Source organism: Anomaloglossus baeobatrachus, chromosome 1 (assembly GCF_048569485.1).
Source record: "Anomaloglossus baeobatrachus isolate aAnoBae1 chromosome 1, aAnoBae1.hap1, whole genome shotgun sequence".
NCBI classification, from domain to species: Eukaryota; Metazoa; Chordata; class Amphibia; order Anura; family Aromobatidae; genus Anomaloglossus; species Anomaloglossus baeobatrachus.
The window spans coordinates 173,800,602-173,821,536 of NC_134353.1; the positions used below are offsets into that span (position 1 = coordinate 173,800,602).

Sequence of the window (20,935 nt, forward strand, 5' to 3'; positions counted from 1 at the left end):
TCACGACCCGCCAGCTCATCTTTGATTCGACCCGAGAGTCCTTCCCAGAAAGCAGCGGTTAGGGCCTCGTTGTTCCACCCGAGTTCCGAAGCCAAGGTGCGGAAACGGATTGCGTATTGACCCACCGTCAGAGTCCCCTGACGTAACCGGAGAAGAGAGGAAGCAGACGCGGAAGCGCGTCCGGGCTCATCAAAGGTGCCACGGAATGCCTGCAGGAACTCCTGGATGTTCGTGGTCACAGGATCCCCCTTCTCCCACAAGGGGTTCATCCACGCCAGTGCCTCACCCTCTAGATGGGACATGATGAAGGCGACCTTGGCTTGGTCGGAGGCAAACAAATGCGGCAGCTGCGTGAAATGGAGGGAGCATTGGTTTAGGAATCCCCTGCAGGTCTTGGGGTCTCCGGCGTACCTGGGTGGTGAAGCCAAACGAAGTCTGGAAGCGTCCGAAGAAGTCGCCAGGGGAGCTGGAGCCGTGGAATGTCTAGTGGAAGCCCGGGATGTTGCAGACGTAACTGACGCTTGTAGTGTGTTCAGGCGGGCATCCACAGAAGACATGAATTGCAGCATGCGGGTCTGAGTCTCACGCTGACGTGTGAGTTCCTCCTGTACGGCTGCTAGTGCTTCAGCGGGATCCATGGCCTGATCTTACTGTTAGGGCCAGGTGGACGGGCAGACCCAGGAGGTGGATACACTGGGCCGAACTCCTTGATGATGGTAAGGGGTCCGGTAGCTGGAGCACTACAAGTAGCAGAACAGTCCGTGCACAAATGGAGAAGTCCCTGGGACCACGGAGTCACTGACGGTAGTCCGGGTGACGGAGCTCAGGTTCGGAAGCCGAGATGATGTCAGGCGGAGTCCGGAACCTTTGGAGCGAGATGATGGGTCACCGCAGGGATCAGAGATGGTATGGACTGTCAGGATGGCAGATGGACAGCGTTCGGGTTTCGGGATTCGGCAGGGCCGGATGGCGAAGCAGGATCGGCTCTAGAAGAGAGAGAGGTGAGTATCTCACAAGAACACCAGGAGACCTGACTCCTAGCTTGAGAAACACGAAGATCAGGCCCCGCCCACTTGGACATTGAACCCTTTTATACCCTGTACCTGTGTGCTTCATTTCCTGTTAATGGACGCTGGCCCTAATGCACATGCGCGCGGCCCGGGTGCCAGAAGCCAGAGCAGGAAGCTGAGAGGAGGAAGCAGCAGCGCAGGACTGGGGCTGAGAAGCCGACGGGCGCAGGGAGCGGGGACCAGGACGCCTGGGAAGCGCAGGCAATGGACGCTGGAGAGCGGGGAGCGGAGGAGACCGGACAGAAGCACTGGGGAGCGAGGCAGGGGAGCCGGGGAGCGTGACAGGTGAGCCAGAGAGCAGCGCAGGGGACCCGGGGAGCGTGACAGACTGTATGTAAGCATCTATGTGTATGTGTATACATATAAGTATACAAACACACATAGAAATACCGTACTTAGTGGGGAAAGTAAAAAGAGCTGACTCATAATTTAGATTTAACCTTTTAATGCCCACAGTAAGGTATGTTTGTTATGTAGCATGTCAGGTACTTTGTTATAGGCTCGGAAGTGCGACTATTCAGAGTACAAATAGTCCAACAAAAAAAAAGCTTCACATGGCTTTGTCAGTGGGAAAAAAGTTACTGATCTTAGAAAAGGGGGAAGGAATATTAACATTGCAACAGCAGAAAATGCCTCACGCCTTAAATGGTTAAAGGGGTAGGAGGGAGGAACACTCCTTATCATCAAATTACGGGCTCTGAGGCTTGGACATGTGCGTTGCTTCAGAACAAAGGTGAGCACCACCAGAGAAGGTTGCACGAGCCACACTATACACCTAGTACACCGCTATCTGGTGTGTTACTAGGGTTTATGTTGACATAGTACTTCAGCTACTGTCTCCTCACTAGAGATGAGCAAACTGGTCGCGGTTCAGCTCGAGCTCTGTTCGCCGAACGTTCGACGAACCGAACTCGAACCAATAGGCTATAATGGGAGGCAATCACAAACACATAAAAATGCATTATAAATGTACACATACAGTTAATAAACATTGCCATAACACTTACCGGTCCCCGCGATCCCTCCTGCACTCTGTCTCCTGCCGCTATTCCATCCGATGATCACTGAATCCTCCCGGTGACCGGCACTGCCAGCAGAGATGCAGGACCTATCGTGACGTCAAAATAGCCATGTGACCAGTCACGTGGCTATTATCTCATTGACATAATCACATCATACACTACGTCATAATAAAAAAAGGATTAGTACTGTGTTGGCCAGTTAACAAAAGATTTACTACGCTCAGTGAGAGAAACAAAATAATAATCTTGCATTTGTGATACCTTATAATAACTAAACAAAAAAAAGGGGTCTTACCAAGCAAATGTTTGTGACTATATAGACCTCTTCCAAGGACAACAGTAGAACAAAGAATCTGAAGAAACACAAATATATACACAAAGAAAGCAAGGAAATGGCAGAACAAATGGACATTTCAGCAAAGAAACTTAAAGCTTCAAGCCATGTCATCCTCTTCTAACAGCATGTAAAACACAGCGAGGGGACTCCAACCACAGTCTCCCTTGTTTCCACTAATTGGGCCACACATACCCCACTTGACTGTCATCAGTTGACCCCCATTTTCAAGATGAAAAAGATGCTTTGCATGAAGCACTCAAAAATACACGTGCCTTTCACCTCCCCTGGATGACCCAGGGGAAGAAAAGTCCTCTGAGAGTCATGACTTGTTCATCTTGGTTCTTTTACAAACACAGCGAGGGGACTCCAACCACAGTCTCCCTCGTTTGCACTAATTGGGCCACACACACCCCACTTGACTGTCATCAGTTGACCCCCATTTTCAAGATGAAAAAGATGCTTTGCATGAAGCACTCTCAAAAATATACGTGCCTTTCGTCTCCCCTGGATGACCCAGGGGAAGAAATGTCCTCTGAGAGCCATGACTTGTTCATCTTGGTTCTTTTAAACACAGCAATGGGACTCCAACCACAGTCTCCCTCATTTCTACTAATTGGGCCACACACACCCCACTTGACTGGCATCAGTTGACCCCCATTTTCAAGATGAAAAAGATGCTTTGCATGAAGCACTCTCAAAAATACACCAGCCTTTCGCCTCCCCTGGCTGACACAGGGGAAGAAAAGTCCTCTGAGAGCCATGACTTCCTCATCTTGGTGAACGTTAGTATGTCCACATTGTCAGTGGACAGACGCGTGGGCTTATCTGTCAGCACACCCCCAGCAGCACTGAAGACATGTTCCGAGAGGACGCTGGCTGCTGGACACGACAAGATCCCCAAGGCGTACGTGGCGAGCTCAGGCAATTTATCCAGATTGGAAGCCTAAAATGAGCAAGGCTCAAGTTGCACAGTAATGGCATCAATGTTCCCTTGCATATACTTATATATCTGTGTCTCCTCCTCTTTTTTCTTGGCCAGCTCTTTTGTTTTCGAATGAGTATATGTCCTTGTCACTTTCCCATATGTTTGTTTTGTGTTGTGAGTTGTTTGTCACCTTTTGGACACCTTTGAGGGTGTTTTCTAGGTATTTTTATGTGTTTGTGATTGCCTCTCATTGTTTTCTATGGGGTTCGAGCGGTTCACCGAACCGGTTCGCCGAACCGAACTCGAACGAGAGCTCCGTTCGGCGAACCAAACTCGACCCGAACCGCGACCGGTTCGCTCATCTCTAGACAGTACCCTAAGGCTGAGGTTTCATTGCCACACAATTATAGACAAAAAAAGCATTTACCTGAGGCAATAATTTCTGTTGTCAAGGACACAATATAAACAATATGAAAGTTGACATATTAAAAGGCAACTCAAAATCACAAAAACACCAAATGGTCTCGGAATACAAACTTTGATAACCCTCACAAATGACCATCTTTGTCTCAAGGATTTGGAACTTAATATAAAATATGAAGAATCTGTTTCAGAGACAGTTAGGGCACTGGGTCTCCGATTTTACATGAATATTGGGCCAATAAAACTTTCACAGCATCATCCAAGCTAATTAAGGATTGACTCTATAAGCTGATCTTTTAACTGTTCATCCATTATGTCTTGTGTCTGCTCTTTTTGTGCGTATATTAATGTTTCATTAGACACTTTGTTATACTGTACCTGGTGAAGAGGTCTAACTAGTCTTGAAAGCTTACTTTTTAACATCATTTACTTTATTTTTGTTTAGTCATTTGAAGGTAACATAAATACAATATTATTATACTTTTCTCCCACTGAGAGCAATCAATCTTTTTTAGAAATGTCATGTGACAGCCAATTTCTTTGCATATTTGTATTATTATACTATACATTCTTTCCCTTGTGATTCCCAGTTTTTATTTTTACACTCAAGGGGGCTTTACACGCTACGACATCGCTAATGCGAACTCGTTGGGGTCACGGAATTGGTGACGCACATCCGGCCGCATTAGCGATACCGTTGCGTGTGACACCGATGAGCGATTTTGCATCGTTGCAAAAACGTGCAAAATCGCTCATCGGTGACATGGGGGTCCATTCTCAAAAAATCGTTACTGCAGCAGTAACGAGGTTGTTCCTCGTTCCTGTGGCAGCACACATCGCTCCGTGTGACGCCGCAGGAATGAGGAAGCTCTCCTTACCTGCCTCCTGGCCGCTATGCGGAAGGAAGGAGGTGGGCGGGATGTTACGTTCCGCTCACCTCCGACCCTCCGCTGCTATTGGGCGGCCACTCAGTGACGTTGTTGTGACGCCGCACGGACCGCCCCCTTAGAAAGGAGGCGGTTCACCGGTCACAGCAACGTCGCCGGGCAGGTAAGTATGTGTGACGGGTCTGGGCGATGTTGTGCGGCACGGGCAGCGATTTGCCCGTGTCGCGCAACAGATGGGGGCGGGTACCCACGCTAGCGATATCGGGACCGAGATCGCAGTGTGTAAAGCCCGCTTTACTCTACTTCCATCCTTGTCATGACTGATTCTCTCAACTTTACTACCGCAAATAGGCCATATGCATTGCTTTTCACTACATTTTACATTCCTGCTGCATTTTTACTTAAATTTTTATCCCTATAATGGCAATATATTTTACAATGTATGCTATTGTTCATATTAGGTAAAAACTCAACATAGTTTCTCTTTTGTACCATTGTATCTTTTATCATCTCCTTCAGCAACCAGCTTCACACAGCTGACGGGGAGGTCAAAAGAGATAGATTGCATCATTGGCAATTTTGGGGGTATGAATGAGGTGACCATTTACAGTTTTTAATGTGACTGTGACCTATTATTTCATGAATACTTATTTTTATTTAGAGGACAATTAGGGGTATCAATTTTTTATTTGACTGGGTCATAGGCGCATCTCTTTTTTCATAAATTTGATTGCTTCATGCAGCTAGTATTAGTGGCATATTCAGCACATCAGACCAATGTTATAACCTAACTGTCAGATGTTTTATTAGATCAGGTTTTTAGGTGCATCTGAGCATTCTTGACTGACAGCATCAGATCTACAGGAAGTCACCTTCAATGACAAGAGATAATAAATAGAAATTTATGGGAAGTGTCATCATTAACTCCTGTATGATCTAGGACATACCTATTTGTATTAGGCTGTATCTGTCCCTTTAATGCAGGCTCCCAAGATGAGCCCATATTTTTCACTACCACACAGATATGCAGATATGTGCAATTAACAGGCGGAGATGCACAAGTGCCTGTTAATTAGTTAGATCTCGTTGTCAAACTCTGAACCAGTAATCTAAATCTCTGGTTGGGACTGCGCCATTCCCAGACACCATTAGTGGCCCTGTGACACGATCATGGCATGTCGAGGGTTTGTCATGACCGTGGGTGGTTGCAGGTGGTAAGCCGATGATGGGGTCACCTTCCTGTGAAAACTGGCAGAGTGCCAACATTCACGGGAGAACCGCATCACTCTGAACAGCATTAGTGATCAGATAGTGCAGGCTTCAAGCTAGTAAAATTTATAAAAATGAAAAAAGTTTTTAGAAATATATAAATAAAGTTTAAAGCACCTCCTTTTGCCCCACTGTAACTAAAACAAGAAAAAATACACATATTCAATATCTCTTTCTTTCAGAAATGCTCAATCTATTAAAATATAAAATCAATTATTCTGATCGGTAAAGGCTGCAGCAAGAAAAAAAGAAAAAAAAATGCCAGAATTACTTTTTATGATGTCCGCAACATTGCATTAAAATGTAAAACATCACATCTACCAAAAAGTATAATTAAACACTTCAGCTCAAGATGCAAAAAATAAGCCATCAAACAGCCTCAGAACTCGAAACATGAGAACGCTATAAGTCTTGGAAAATTTGGACAAAAGCACAATTCTTCATTTTGACAAATTTCTGATTTTTTTTCCCCAGTTAGATTAAAGTAAAATATGTATATTTTGTAGCTATGAAGTCATACTGATGTGCGGAAACATATTGCCAGAAAATTTTTACCATATAATAAACATCTTAAATAAATAATAAAAAAACAAAAAAAAACAAACAATCATGCAATTGCACTTTTTTCTTGCAATTTCACCAATTCATCAATTTTAGATTTTTTTTTTCCAATACAATATGTGGCAGAAGGAATGGTGTCATTCAAAAGTACAGCTTGACATGCAAAAAATCAAGCCCTTTTATGGGTATGTTGATGGAAAAATAAAAAGTTATGACTCTTGGAAGAAGAGGAGGAAAAAACAAAAAATGAAAAATCGCCTGGGGGTGAAGGGATTAAGGGGTGATAAATGAAAATATGTTATATTTTGTACACAATAATTATGTTATTACAGAAATTTAAGACCATATTATTAGACTAGAAATAGTTATGTAAGCTGCGGACAAATTAGCAAGGTAGGCTAAGGAGACACATGCCTGCTTATTCCTAATATCATACAGTTTATGGCAATTAGTGAATAATGTATTAGCTAATTATAGTCTATAATGTGGATGCAAGTCTTTGTTTTAGCTTAGAAACTTTTTTTTCAAAATTATGCATATTATAGTCGTAATTGTTAATTTATATAATTTATTACTTTTCACTTTATTATACAGGTTAATTTGGTCAGATATGGTTTAATCAAGTGGATTTTATTAAAAAAAATTCTATAATAAAACAATTTGCATATTAACTAGTTACTATAAATACATTTTCTTAATTCACTTACTCAGTAACGGAGGGAGCCAGTTCACATTGACTTCACAATGAGAGTCTAGAAATGTTAAAACTTCTCCTTTAGCCATAGCTGCTCCCAGTAATCTGGTGCGTATTAGCCCTTCTCTTTTCTTGGTGCGCACAATTCTGACCTTTGGATAATATGACATATAATCCTCTAGTTTTTCTTTTAGATGTTCTGAAAAACAATTAAATGTGTTCATTAGGTTTTCTGAAAAAAAAATCTATGCAAGATTAGTAATTATTAACTACTTGAAATTATTACAAATTTAAAAGACACCCAACAAAATCAAAAAGTACTTGGCAAATTAGCTAAAGTCATTGCTTCTATTAAAACTTTTTTGGACAAATCCCTTTCTGTTCATACCAATAGCAATTTTTCTTAGGACCATATTCTAAGAAATACATAAAAGCTATTGTGCTAATTACTTTGCATTTATGGTCACTGTCGTGGCTCTTGTGTCTCAAATTGAATCACAGTTATGTCCACATGATGATCCTTGGCCTGTCAAACCAGGTGGTGTTTTAATTTGTACAGAAGCAAAGGAACAACAGAAGTCCTTCATTGCATTTATCATCCACTGAAGCACAGAACTGTGATCATCCTTTTGCATATTCTTTTTGAAAGGGAATTGTCTCGTAAGGGATTCCCTACAAAGTAAGTTCTTCTACTGTGGGAGATCTCAATAGGAGACAGAATGTCCTGAGCACTTTATAAGCTGTACAGCGTCCATTTTAGGACACGATCATACACCAGTGTCAAACATCAGAAATACCCTGTTTGACAACTGACTCTGACAACGAACTATGATAACTGACCACTGATTCAGACAACGGATCACTGACTCTGACAATGGATCATTGACTCTGACAACTGACTATAACTGATCACTGACTGACAACTAACTCTGATAACTGATCACTGACTCTGACAACTGATTCTGATAACTGATCACTGACTGACAACTGATCCCTGACTCAACTGATCACTGACTCTGATAACTAATCACTGACTCTGACAATTGATCACTGACCAGTGACAACTGACCTCTGACCAGTGATAACTAATATCTGACATCTAACTAGTGACAATTACCTATAGCTTAATGGTAAGGCATCTGTGTCACACAGTATTATCCTTTCAAATAAAAAATAACATTTCTGTCCACTCTGAGGACTAGAACCAAAACTCTATTGCTTAGACAGAACACTTACCCCTGAGCTACTTACTAAGCAAAGGGATTTTCGCCTTTAATTTGTTTATGTGATTATCAGTGCAATGGTGTCTGGAACTTTCCCACTGTCCTCCTCCAAGCCAAATTCAAATGATGTTTGAATCTGATCAGTGAGTTTGATGTGTGAGAAAGTCACATCTCAGACATCATAATGAGAATCAAAAGAACTAACATTGAATAGTTGTATGGTTAATCTCATAAGGAAAGAAAGACAATCATCCATCATGTCTTTACTGTATGGTTGAGTGGTAAAGTCTCTGGCTCTGGAGTTTGATATCTGGGTTTGATCCCAGGAGTGGAAAGAATAAACTTAACTGAGTTGTTGTAAGTTTAACCTCATAACTAAGGAAAATAACCATCTAGTATCACTTTATCCTGTGGAGAAGGGGTAGATTTTTGCGGAGTAACAACAAAAATTTACATTAAAGTAGTTTGATCATTAGACCCTTTCGTAAGATTTTTTTTACATGCACAGTCATTTGGAAATAGATATGTAGTTAATTAATGCCTCCCACCAAATTTCATTTGGCTATGTGATTTACCATGTAACACAGCATCTCTGGAACTCTTCCTTAACATGTCAGAAGGACAATCAAAATGTCACATATTTAACCCCTTCAGCCCCGGGGCACTTTCCGTTTTTGCGTTTTTGTTTTTTGCTCCCCTTCTTCCAAGAGCCGTAACTTTTTTATTTTTCCGTCAATCTTGCCATATGAGGGCTTGTTTTTTGTGGGACAAGTTGTACTTTTAAATGAAACCATAAGTTTTACCATATGGTGTACTGGAAAGCAGCAAAAAAATTCCAAGTGTGGAAAAATTGCAAAAAAAGTGTGATGGCACAATAGTTTTTGGGATGTTTTATTCACGGTGTTCACTATATGGTAAAACTGATGTGTAGGTATGATGCCTGAGGTCGGTGCGAGTTTGTAGACACCAAACATGTATAGATTTACTTGTATCTAAGGGGTTAAAAAAAATTCACAAGTTTGTCCAATAAAAGTGGCGCACGTTTTGCGCCATTTTCCAAAACACGTAACGTTCTTATTTTTTGGGATCTATGGCTCAGTGATGGCTTATTTTTTGCGTCTCGAGCTGATGTTTCTAATGGTAGCATTTTTGTGCAGATGCTACGTTTTGATCGCCTGTTATTGCATTTTGCGTAAAACTTGCGGCGACCAAAAAACGTAATTTTGGCGTTTGGAATTTTTTTGCCACTACGCCGTTTACCAATCAGATTAATTGATTTTATATTTTGATAGATCGTGCATTTCTGAACTCGGCGATACCAAATATGTGTATATTTATTTATTTTTTAACCCTTTAATTTTCAATGGGGGGAAAGGGGGGTGATTTGAACTTTTAGGTTTTTTGTTTTTTTTTTAAATTTTTTAAAACTTTTTTTTTACTTTTTTTATTTTATTTTACTAGTCCCCCTAGGGGGCTATAGCAATCAACAATCCGATTGCTGATCGCTATCTGCTGATCACAGCTATACCGCTGTAAACAGCAGAAATAGTCACTTTCTTTCTTCCTCTGCTCCGTGCCGAGGAAGAATGAAAGTGAAACTTCATAGCAGCAGGCATCATCACATGACCCTGTGCTACGATGGCAACCACCGAACGTCACATGATCACTCACGTGACGTCCGGAGGGGGCGGCGGTAAGTAAAAAACATGGCCGCGTGCATATAGATCTCGCTGCCAGACTTTGGCAGCGAGATCTAAGGGGTTAATGTTCCGGGTGGAATGCGATTCCACTCGGCACATGTAGGCACACATGTCAGCTGTTGAAAACAGCTGATATGTGTGCCGATCCACGCCGCCTGCCCGCGGCAGGGGGCAGGGCTTACCGGGACACAATCCATGACGGAAAGATCCGTCCATGGTTGTGAAGGGGTTAAAGTGGAACATCACTGGACTTTGTGTGCCAGCCAGCATAATTTTCAAAAAATAATATAAAAATATTCAACTTCTGGGATTTGAGCACAGAAAGCAAATTTGGAGACTACTCTGAGCCTTACCACTTCTCAACTGGATAAAGCAACACTAGATGGGGATTTTCCTTAGGTATGGGGTTAAACATGCAAACTATTTCTATAAGTCATTCAGATGTTTGATGTGTGAGATGTGACTTCTGACTTGCTTCACACATGAAACATAAGAAATCATTGGAATTTGTGTGCAGCAGAATAATGTAAAAAAGCTCAGTTTAACCTTTCCACTCCTAGTATGGACCCCAGGTACCAAACACCAGAGGCAGAGACTTTTCCACTCAGCCATACGCTAAAGACACAGTGGATGACTGTCTTTCTTACCTTATGAGGTTAACCATGCAACTATTCTGTTATAGTTCTTCTGATTCTCATTATCATGTCTGAGATGTGACTGTCACATCAAACTCACCGATCAGACTCAAACATCATTTGAATTTGGCTTGTGGAGGTCAATGGGAAACGCCTAATAATTAAACCTAAATTAAAGGTAAGAATTACTTTAGTAACTAGCTTAGGGGTACGTGTTCTGTCTTATCAATACATAACTTCAGAATTTAGTCCCAAGAGTGGGCAGATTTTTTATTTTTTTTATTTGAAAGGATAATACTATATGTGACACAGATGCCTTGCAATTAAGCTATTGGTAATTATCACTGATCAGATGTCAGATATCAGTTGTCACTGGTGAGATGTCACTTGTCAGAGTCAGTTATCAAAGTCAGTGATCAGTTATCAGGGTCAGTGATCAGTTATCAGGGTCAGTGATCAGCATAAGTCAGTTGTCAGAGTAAGTGATCAGTTATCAGTCAGTTGTCAGAGTCAGTGATCAGTTGTCAGAGTCAGTTGTCAAACAGGGTGTTTCTAAAGTTTGACATTGATGTATGAGCATGTCCTAAAATGGACACTGTAAGGGCTTGTGCGCACGTTGCATAATTGCATGCATTTACGCTGCGTATAACACTGCAGTGTAAATGCATGCGTCCTGCGTCCTCTGTATAATCTATGAAGATTGTGCATAATATGTGCGGATGATGCTTTTATGAACGCAGTGATTTGGGTGCTAAAATTTTGACCCAAATCCGTGAGTTCATAAAATGAACATGTCAATTAATTTGTGCGCTATGGATGCAGCTTCCATTCTGTCTATGGTGGGGGCAGCAGCCATAGCGCATGAAATCGGCTTTTTGGTACAGAAAACTGCATCCATTATACAGTGTTTCTGCAGCAATTTGACGCGCATATGTGCTGTCAAATTGCTGCAGAATATTCAGCAGTTACTTGCGTATGAGCCCTAAAGCTGGTTGCTGTTCCGCCTTACCACAATTTGAATAGATGTCGTTCACAGATCATCTAAGCATTATTTAAACAAGAAATGACTTGTGGAAAAGATACATTTTGCTAATTAGAAAACTTAAGTAAACTACAAGAAAAAAAAGAAAAAATTATCTGAGCTCAAATACAACTGTGACCAAAACTCTATTTGTAAATGTTGGCATATTGCCCTTGAATTATTACTATTCCCCACTACTAGTTTAATAGTCAACTGTAAATCAATTACACACGTGTATGTCGCAAACTAAATAAAGTGTAAAACCAGTATGACTTAATGCTTTTATGGGAAAAATAATTTGTCATACTGTCACCTATGATGAACAGCAGCATGAATAATATTAATGCTCCTTATTTTAATAAATAAATGGAAAAACCTTTTATTCTATATAAATACAAAGCTGCCTCCTAAGGTAACTTTATATGCTCCAAGTGAGAAACGTATAATCTTTACATTTCGAACAATGGATCAAAAATACATCTACACATGATCCCTGTAATTGCATTAAAATGCTATTTAAAATAAAGCATTTATATTTCTCACCAAGATATCACTCATTTTTAAAATATATGTTGCTTGATAAATAAAACAATGGAATACTTTACTGGAACTTGTAAGTCAATCATTAATGTTTATAAAACAAACAACAAGGAAACAATGGCTGGTTCTCATTCCAATGTAATTTGCCTAATTTGTGACTATATAAAATTCTTAAAATTGTGTGCTCTCTAAAATGACAATTCTTCAGCCCCCCTATGTCAGGGCAGACTTGTGAATCCTTACATCTTATGCACTTTGTGCTATGAGGATTCTCTAGTGTCAGAGGCAGGAACTGAGATGTTTTGAGCCAGGCCATGCCCATCTAGTCAGATTTTAGCTGGGAATCATACATATTGCATGATTGCAGTCACATGACCAGTAGAATTTGTGTGATGTGAGGATTCCCAAGTCTGGAATCACACAGAGTGACTGCCAGTTGTCTTTTTAGCCCAGACAACACCCTGAATTTTCATGTGTAATATTATGGCAATTCATGGTTTCTACAAAGATTATACTAACAACTGGGTATTTGTGTTTTACTCATAACGTTGATATAAAATGTCTATACACCCTGTGTGAAAATGCCATTTTTTGTAAAAAAAAAAAAAATTCATGCCAAGAGCATCTTTTCAGAGCTTCTTGCACATTCAAACTCTAACAAATTTCCATCACGCCTTTTCACGGTAGCCATTAAGGACAACTATTCATCAGCACAGCTTTTTCATAGCACTGAGGAATAAGAGTGTAGTGCCTCAAGTTTGTGTCAACTGTATATGACACCTAACATCCTGCGGCATCAGCCCTGTCCTATTGTGAAACCCATCAAGCCCCTTAAATGTTGATGTCAATTTCAACAGTGGCATCTAAGTGGCTGAAAATTGAAGAGAACTCTATTTTTAATAAAATATGTGCAAAGCGACCATATTCACTTGAGCTGATAGGTTCCATGCCATGCTGAAGACATCTGATGATCTCATGGCACTGTGGCCTGTTAGATTCTGCTATATGCAGGGTTGAAAAGACTGAATTAGTGACACACTGACAGATCTCAGGCACTGCAGTACATAAAACCAATAATCAAAGTAATAAATATTCATGTCCCACAGGAGGACAAAGTAAAAAAAAATTAAAAAGTTAAATACAATGTGTAAAAAAGTAATTAAAAATGCTGAAAAATGCAAACAAAAAGCGCAAAAAACATTTGCTTCTAAAAACGCTGCTTTTCTGTAAAAATTAATATTAAAAACGTTCACATAATTAGTATTGTTGTGTGTGAAACAACCCAGCTAAAAAACTGACTTGATATTTCTTTCATATGGTGGACACCATTAAAAAAATAATAAAAAACATGCCAGAAATATCGTTTTTTTTATCATACCGACACACACAAAATGTAAAAAAAACAATCAAAAGTCATATTTTTAAAAATGGTATGTAAGAAAACTTCAAATTGTCTGACAAAAAATGACCTGTAATATCACTTTCAGCAGATAAAAATAAAAATTACAGCTCTGAGATGCAAAATCAAATTAACTGTAAAATATTGTAGTCAGTGTGTAAAAGTAGCAAAGCAAAAAAGAAAAAATAAACAATATAAATCTGCTATCATATAATTGTAGTAACCCAAAGAATAAATTGGGCTAATCATTTTACCACATGGTTAACTGTGCATAAAATAAAAACAATAACTAAATTGCTGGTGTTTTTTTTCATTCGCCATCTATAAAACTTCAAATAAAAAGTGATCAAAAATATTATAAGCCCAAACAATCATCAACCCATCACAAAAAAAAGTATTCATACAGCAGCTCTGTTTGACAGCTCTCAGACAATACACTGTGTGCAGAATTATTAAGCAAGTTGTATTTTAGAGGATTTTTTTTATTATTGATCAACAACTATGTTCTCAATCATCCCAAAAGACTCATAAATATCAAAGCTTAATATTTTTGGAAGCTGGAGTGAAGGTTTTTTTTAGATTTGGCTATCTTAGGAGGATATCTGTTTGTGCAGGTAACTATTACTATGCAGAATTATTAGGCAACTTAATAAAAACCAAATATATTCCCATCTCACTTGTTTATTTTCACCAGGTAAACCAATATAACTGCACAAAATTTAGAAATAAACATTTCTGACATGCAAAAACAAAACCCCCAAAAATTTGTGACCAATATAGCCACCTTTCTTTATGATGACACTGAACAGCCTACCATCCATAGATTCTGTCAGTTGCTTGATCTGTTTACGATCAACAATGCGTGCAGCAGCCACCCCAGCCTCCCAGACACTGTTCCAAGAGGTGTACTGTCTTCCCTCCCTGTAGATCTTACATTTTATGAGGGACCACAGGTTCTCTATGGGGTTCTGATCAGATGAACAAGGGGGCCATGTCATTATTTTTTCATTTTTTAGACCTTTACTGGCCAGCCACACTGTGGAGTACTTGGATGCATGTGATGGAGCATTGTTCTGCATGAGAATCATGTTTTTCTTGAATGATACCGACTTCTTCCTGTACCATTGCTTGAAGAAGTTGTCTTTCAGAAACTGGCAGTAGGTTTGGGAGTTGGGCTTCACTCCATTCTCAACCCGAAAAGGTCCCACAAGTTCATCTTTGATGATACCAGGCCATACCAGTACCCCACATCAAACTTGCTGGCGTCTGAGTCAGAGTGGAGCTCTCTGCCCCTTACTGATCCAGCCTCTGGCCCATCCATCTGGCCCATCAAGTCATTTCATCAGTCCATAAAACCTTTGAAAGATCAGTCTTAAGATGTTTCTTTGCCCAGTCTTGACGTTTTATCATATGTTTCTTGTTCAAACTTAGTCATTTTTCAGCCTTCCTTACTTTGGCTATGTCCCTGAGTATGGCACACCTTGTGCTTTTTGATACTCCAGTAGCGTTGCAGCTCTGAGATATAGCCAAACTGGTGGCAAATGGCATCTTGGCAGATTCACGCTTGATTTTCCTCAATTCATGGGCAGTTATTTTGCGCCTTTTTTGCCCAACACACTTCTTTTGATCCTATTTGCCATGAAATCCTTGATTGTTTGGTGATCACGCTTCACAGGTTTGGCAATTTCAATACTGCTGCATTTCTCTGCAACACATCTCACAATTTTGGACTTTTCAGAGCCCGTCAAATCTCTCTTCTGCCCCAGTTTGCCAAAGGAACGGAAGTTGCCTAATAATTAAGCATACCTTATATAGGGTGTTGATCACACTCCTCCTCATTACAGATATTCACATCATCTGATTTACTTAATTGGTAGTTGGCTCTCAAGCCTATAGAGCTTGGAGTAGGACAACACGTATAAAAATTATCAAGTGATCAAAATACTCATTTGCCTAATAATTCTGCGCACAGTGTGGTGATGAAAAAACAATTTTTGGTATAAAAAAAATCATCTTTACTGTCATAGTAGGAATACAACAGGTTATATAAATCTGGTATCGCTGTAATCGCACTGGCCTGTAGAATTATTTTGTCTTATCACTTATACCACATGAAAATAGCATAAAAGTAAAAATAACTTTTCTTATCTTGCTGTTTATGAATTTCTTCTGCCTTCAAAAAATCCATAGTATGGCTAGATAACATTTATCCTCTGCTCCCTGTGAGCTCTTAGGGTTACTTTACATGCTGTAACATTGCTAGCGATGTCGAGCGTGATAGCTCCCGCCCCTGTCGCTTGTGCGACATTTGGTGCTCGCTGCCGTAGCGAACATTATCGCTACAGCAGCGTCACACGCACATACCTGGTCAGCGACGTCACTGTGACCGCCCAACAATCCCTCCCTCAAGGGGGAGGTGCGTTCGGCGTTATAGCAACGTCACCGCAGCGTCACTAAGCAGCCGGCCAATAGAAGTGGAGGGGCGGAGATGAGCGGGACGTAACATCCCGCTCACCTCCCTCCTTCCGCATAGCCAGTGGACGCATATAAGGAGATGTTCATTGCTCCCGCGGTGTCACACATAGCGATGTGTGATGCCGCAGGAACGATAAACAACATCGTACCGGTGGCAGTAGCAATATTAAGGAAATGAACGACGTTTTAACGATCACCGTTTTGGAACGATTTTGCGATCGTTGATCGTTACTCATTAGTGTTACATGCTGCGATGTCGCTACCGGCGCTGGATGTTCGTCACTAACGACGTGACCCCAATGATATATCAGTAGCGATGTCGCAGCATGTAAAGTAACCCTTACATTGAGGTTTATGTGTAAATTATCGAAAATGCAATTCATACAACCCTACGTGATATAATCACTATAATGAGACAGATGGCATCACTTAGGACTCTGCCTTGTCTCTATTCCAGTGGTGGCTCAATATTTTAGCCATCTTGTTAGCGCAAAAGTTTGGATGACCACAATTCTGTGCATACCTAAGATGATGGACAAGACTATAATGGATGCCAAATGATATTCAAAATGACTCCAACTTCCTCATTGTAATGATTGTTATTTCCATTGGGTGTTTGGTCTGAATTTGTTTTTTTGTGGGATTGCATGGAAATCTGAATGTAAGTACTTTGTGCAGAATGCTATAGGATCCGAGACAGATGCTGAAAATGTAATATTACACAAAATGTTACCAAGAAAAATCCTAACTTATCCCACAAAAAAGCCCCCATTCTTATCTGTATTCTATCCTAGCAAATATAGGAATTGTTACTGGTAAAACGAGGGCTTAGAAAATGAGACATGACTACCACCCCCAAATAAAATCCATTGAATTTTGCACTCGCTAACTAAAGTTACCCTCTCTTATTGAGCCCCACTGTGTCTAAACTGCAGTAAGAGACAACATGTTTGTAATTACTGTAATGGGGAGAGCCCAAATAAAAATGTAGGGGTACATTTTCCAGAAGCACAAGCTGAGCACAATGTTTTGTCACTAAACTGGCATATTTGCAATTCTCCAGAAAAAAAATACTGTGGATGAAATCACCTGTGGGAACAAAATAGTAACTGAAAGGTGTAATTTCTAAATCGGATTCACTTTTATTGTTTTTGTGCTGTTATGACACCTTAGGGGCTCCACAAATGTCACCCACAAATTATTCTTGCAAAATTTGTGCTAAATGATGCTCATTCCTACTAAACCCTGCTATATGATCAAACAGTAGTTTTTGAGGACATATTGGGCATCATCACATTTGAGAGAAATTGATAGCACATTGTGGTGTCGAGCTTCACTTATTAACCCTTGTGTAACAGAGAAATTTATACCTTATTAAAAAAAAATTCTTTACTGCTAAAATGTTATATTTCTTTATTGCAATGTTATAGAATTCTGTGAAGTACCTCTGGGTTCATGACTACTGTTATTTTGTACAGACCAATAAAGCGAGGACCTAACTTTTGTGACTTTATCTTAAGCTTAATGTTTCTTGTATATAACCAAACCAGATCCCCCACACACAGGTCTGGACCAGGCACACATCTACACTCAGCTGCACTTTTATCCTTAGAACTAATATCATGCAAATGAATGCTCTCCCATGTAGATGATAAGGCTGGTACCAATCAGTCCTCCTAAAATACTCCTGATGAGTGCCCCTCCTGAAATGTACAGAACTGAGGATGACAACCTTAGACACAAAAAAAGAAGATATACCATAATATTCATGGCGGCAATTATTGATGGCAAATTCAGTGAAAGGAAGGAAAGAGGACCACTCTACCTGATTATCTGAAACAAAACAATGCAAATACTGTTCCAAATTCTGATTCACGCATTTAGTTTGCCCATTAGGCAACCACAAATGAGATAGTTTAATCCCCAACCACGAGCAGAAAGCTCTCCAAAAATTGGAAATAAACTGAGTTCCTCTATCAGAGACAACATTAGAGGGGACTCCGTGGAGTTTGAAAATCTTACGAATAAACATCTGGCTAAAGTCTTAGCACTAGGTAATGATGGTAAGATGATAAAATAAGTCATAGAAAACCTATGCACCACCACCAAAATAAACGTATTACCAGCAGAGGAAGGTAAATCCATAATAAAGTCCATATAAAGGTTTGTCCAAGGTTGACAAAGGACAATCAAAGGCTACAATTATCCTGAAGGACAAAAGTGAGATACCTTCAAGTGTGCACACGTAGCACATGCAGACACATAGAATACCACATTCTTTCAAATTCTCTCTGGATTTTGGGCAACAAAAAGCAACTCAATATGAGATTCAGAGTAACTTTGACCCCAGGGTGACCAGCCAGGAAAGATTCATAATTCTACTGCAGAACATTAAGACAAAGATTCAGAGGAACAAATGTCTTGTTCACTATAATCCCAGATGGCACATCACCTTGCGCTTTAGCATTCTCAGATTCCACATCAGTACTTCGTGCCAACACCACCACTTCATTCTGAAAAATGGGGACCTGTTTCTTACATGGTTCCTCCCCCCTGAAAACTCCTGGACAAAGCATCAGCTTTAATGGTTTTTGAACTACGGTTATAAGTAACTGAAAACATTAAACACATAAAAACTAGACCATTGAGTTTGTTTCAGTGTAATTCGTTTAGCTTATTCAAGCTAAAGAAGGTTTTTATTATTGGTAATTACTGTAACATGATGAATACCTCACTCCAGAAAGTGTCTCCAAGAGATGGACCTTGAGGCAATACAACTCCCACCCCGACTTCAGATGCATCAACCTCCACTATAAAAGGTTGAGATAGATCAAACTGTATCACTGCGGATGCCAACAAAAAGCCCTTCTTAAGACCATCAAAAGCATATAAAGCCCCTTGAGTCCATCTAGAGAAGTCTGTACATTTCCTAATTATGTCAGTTAGCTGACTTGCTATAGCAGAGAAATTCTTAAGAAATGTCAAGTAATAATTAGCAAACAAAAAAACTGCAGGGCATTGAGGTTTTCAGGATGGTCCTTTTTCAAAATAGCCTGTATTTTATTGGGATCCATCCGAAAATGAGCTAAGATAATGTAGCCCAAAAATTGAACTTTTTGAATGGTGAACACACGTTTCTGTAGCTTAGCATACAATTTATTCACTCTCAGAATTTTTAATACTTCTCTGATGACATGTTCCAAATGAGACCCAAAATCTTGTGAATATATGAGAATGTCATCAAGGTAAACAATTACAAATTTCTCTCACAGATGAGAAAACACATCATTAACAAAATGCTGGAATACTGCAGGTGTGATGATTAGACTGAATGGCATCACCAAATTTTTTAAGTTCCCCTCCAGCATATCAAATGCTATTTTCCACTTACCCCCTGTCTGACCCATATCAGATTATAGGCCCCCTAATGTCTAGTTTAGAGAACCATTTAGCACTGGTAATCTGAATAAATAGATCAGGAATGAGTGATAGGAGATACAGAACAAAACCATTATCTGGTTGAGCTCACGAAACTCCAGGCACGGCCGTAGTCCACCATCCTTCTTTTTCAAATTTTCAGCGTAAATACTGGAGAAAACGGGTTTTTTGCCGCGCTAAGAAACCACGAGCATGTATAAAATAATTTGTTCTTTTATTTAGATCATTCCAACGCGTTTCAGAGGCTCATCTGCCTCCTTCCTCAGGGAAAAGAATCAGAGAGATTCTTTTCCCTGAGGAAGGGGGCAGATGAGCCTCTGAAACACGTTGGAATGATCTAAATAAAAGAACAAATTATTTTATACATGCTCGTGGTTTCTTAGCGCGGCAAAAACCCATTTTCTCCAGTTTTTACGCTGAAAATTTGCTCTTTTACGGGGCCGCTGCTGAACCACCTAGGCGCTCATCCACGTCAGCAAAGGGGTTGTGACTGGCGCAACCCGGCCAGGTGAGTGCATTGCCTTTGTCCTTTTTTCACCCTGTAAACCGGGTAAGACCCTATTGCGCCTCTTTCTCTCCCATCACAGCATCCTTCTTTTTCACAAAGAAGAAACCAGCAGTCACTGAAGATATGGATGGCCTAATGTGTCCTTTAGCTAAACTCTCAGTTATATCCCTCATGAGAGCTAATCTGTCCAAGCCTGACAAATTATAAAGTCTGCACTCGGGCAATTTTTCCACTGGCTTCATATGCGGCAGCAACTCCTGACAACCATTCTAAGAAAACACATCACCAAATCTGACAGAGGATCCAGAAGAGTAGAAGAAACTGGTTCTGAAACTGTTATTTATGCTTTTTTTTTTACAATAAGTGCTCCATTTAATTATGTCTTGTGTTTTCCAGTCAATAGTGGGGTTATGTAATGGAAACGAAGGGAACCCTTATACAATTTGTGCAGGAAGGACTTAAAGCACATAACAAGTTATGAGCTCCAAATCGAGTACACCTATTTGTAGCTACAGCCACTGTGCACAATCAACAAAACCCCCCTGAGAAAGAGGTGATGATGAATCATAGACAAAAATCCATACTGGATTAAAAAACGCTTTCACTTCTATCCCAGAGGAATTAGCAAATTTATTGTTCATCAATAATGTTTGCCTCAGAATCACTATCTAGAAAAACAGTAATAGAGACAGCTAGGTCCTCATCCTTAACCCTTTTGGGTAATAAACATTGAGATACCATAGGGGAAAATATATGTAGATCCTGGTTGGAATCCCATAAGTTTTATGACTGCTAATTTTCCTTGGGC

The 20,935-nt window shown here is 40.2% G+C and overlaps 1 protein-coding gene across 1 annotated transcript in view; it reads right to left on the bottom strand.

Annotated features, from left to right (window-relative positions):
- The window catches only part of GALNTL6 (polypeptide N-acetylgalactosaminyltransferase like 6), a 2,628,190-nt gene that overhangs the window by 787,225 nt on the left and 1,820,030 nt on the right, over positions 1–20,935 (bottom strand). The window contains exon 5 of the mRNA XM_075347205.1: positions 7,202–7,387. Coding sequence (XP_075203320.1) covers positions 7,202–7,387 — 186 coding nt within the window. The remainder of the gene's footprint in view (positions 1–7,201; positions 7,388–20,935) is intronic.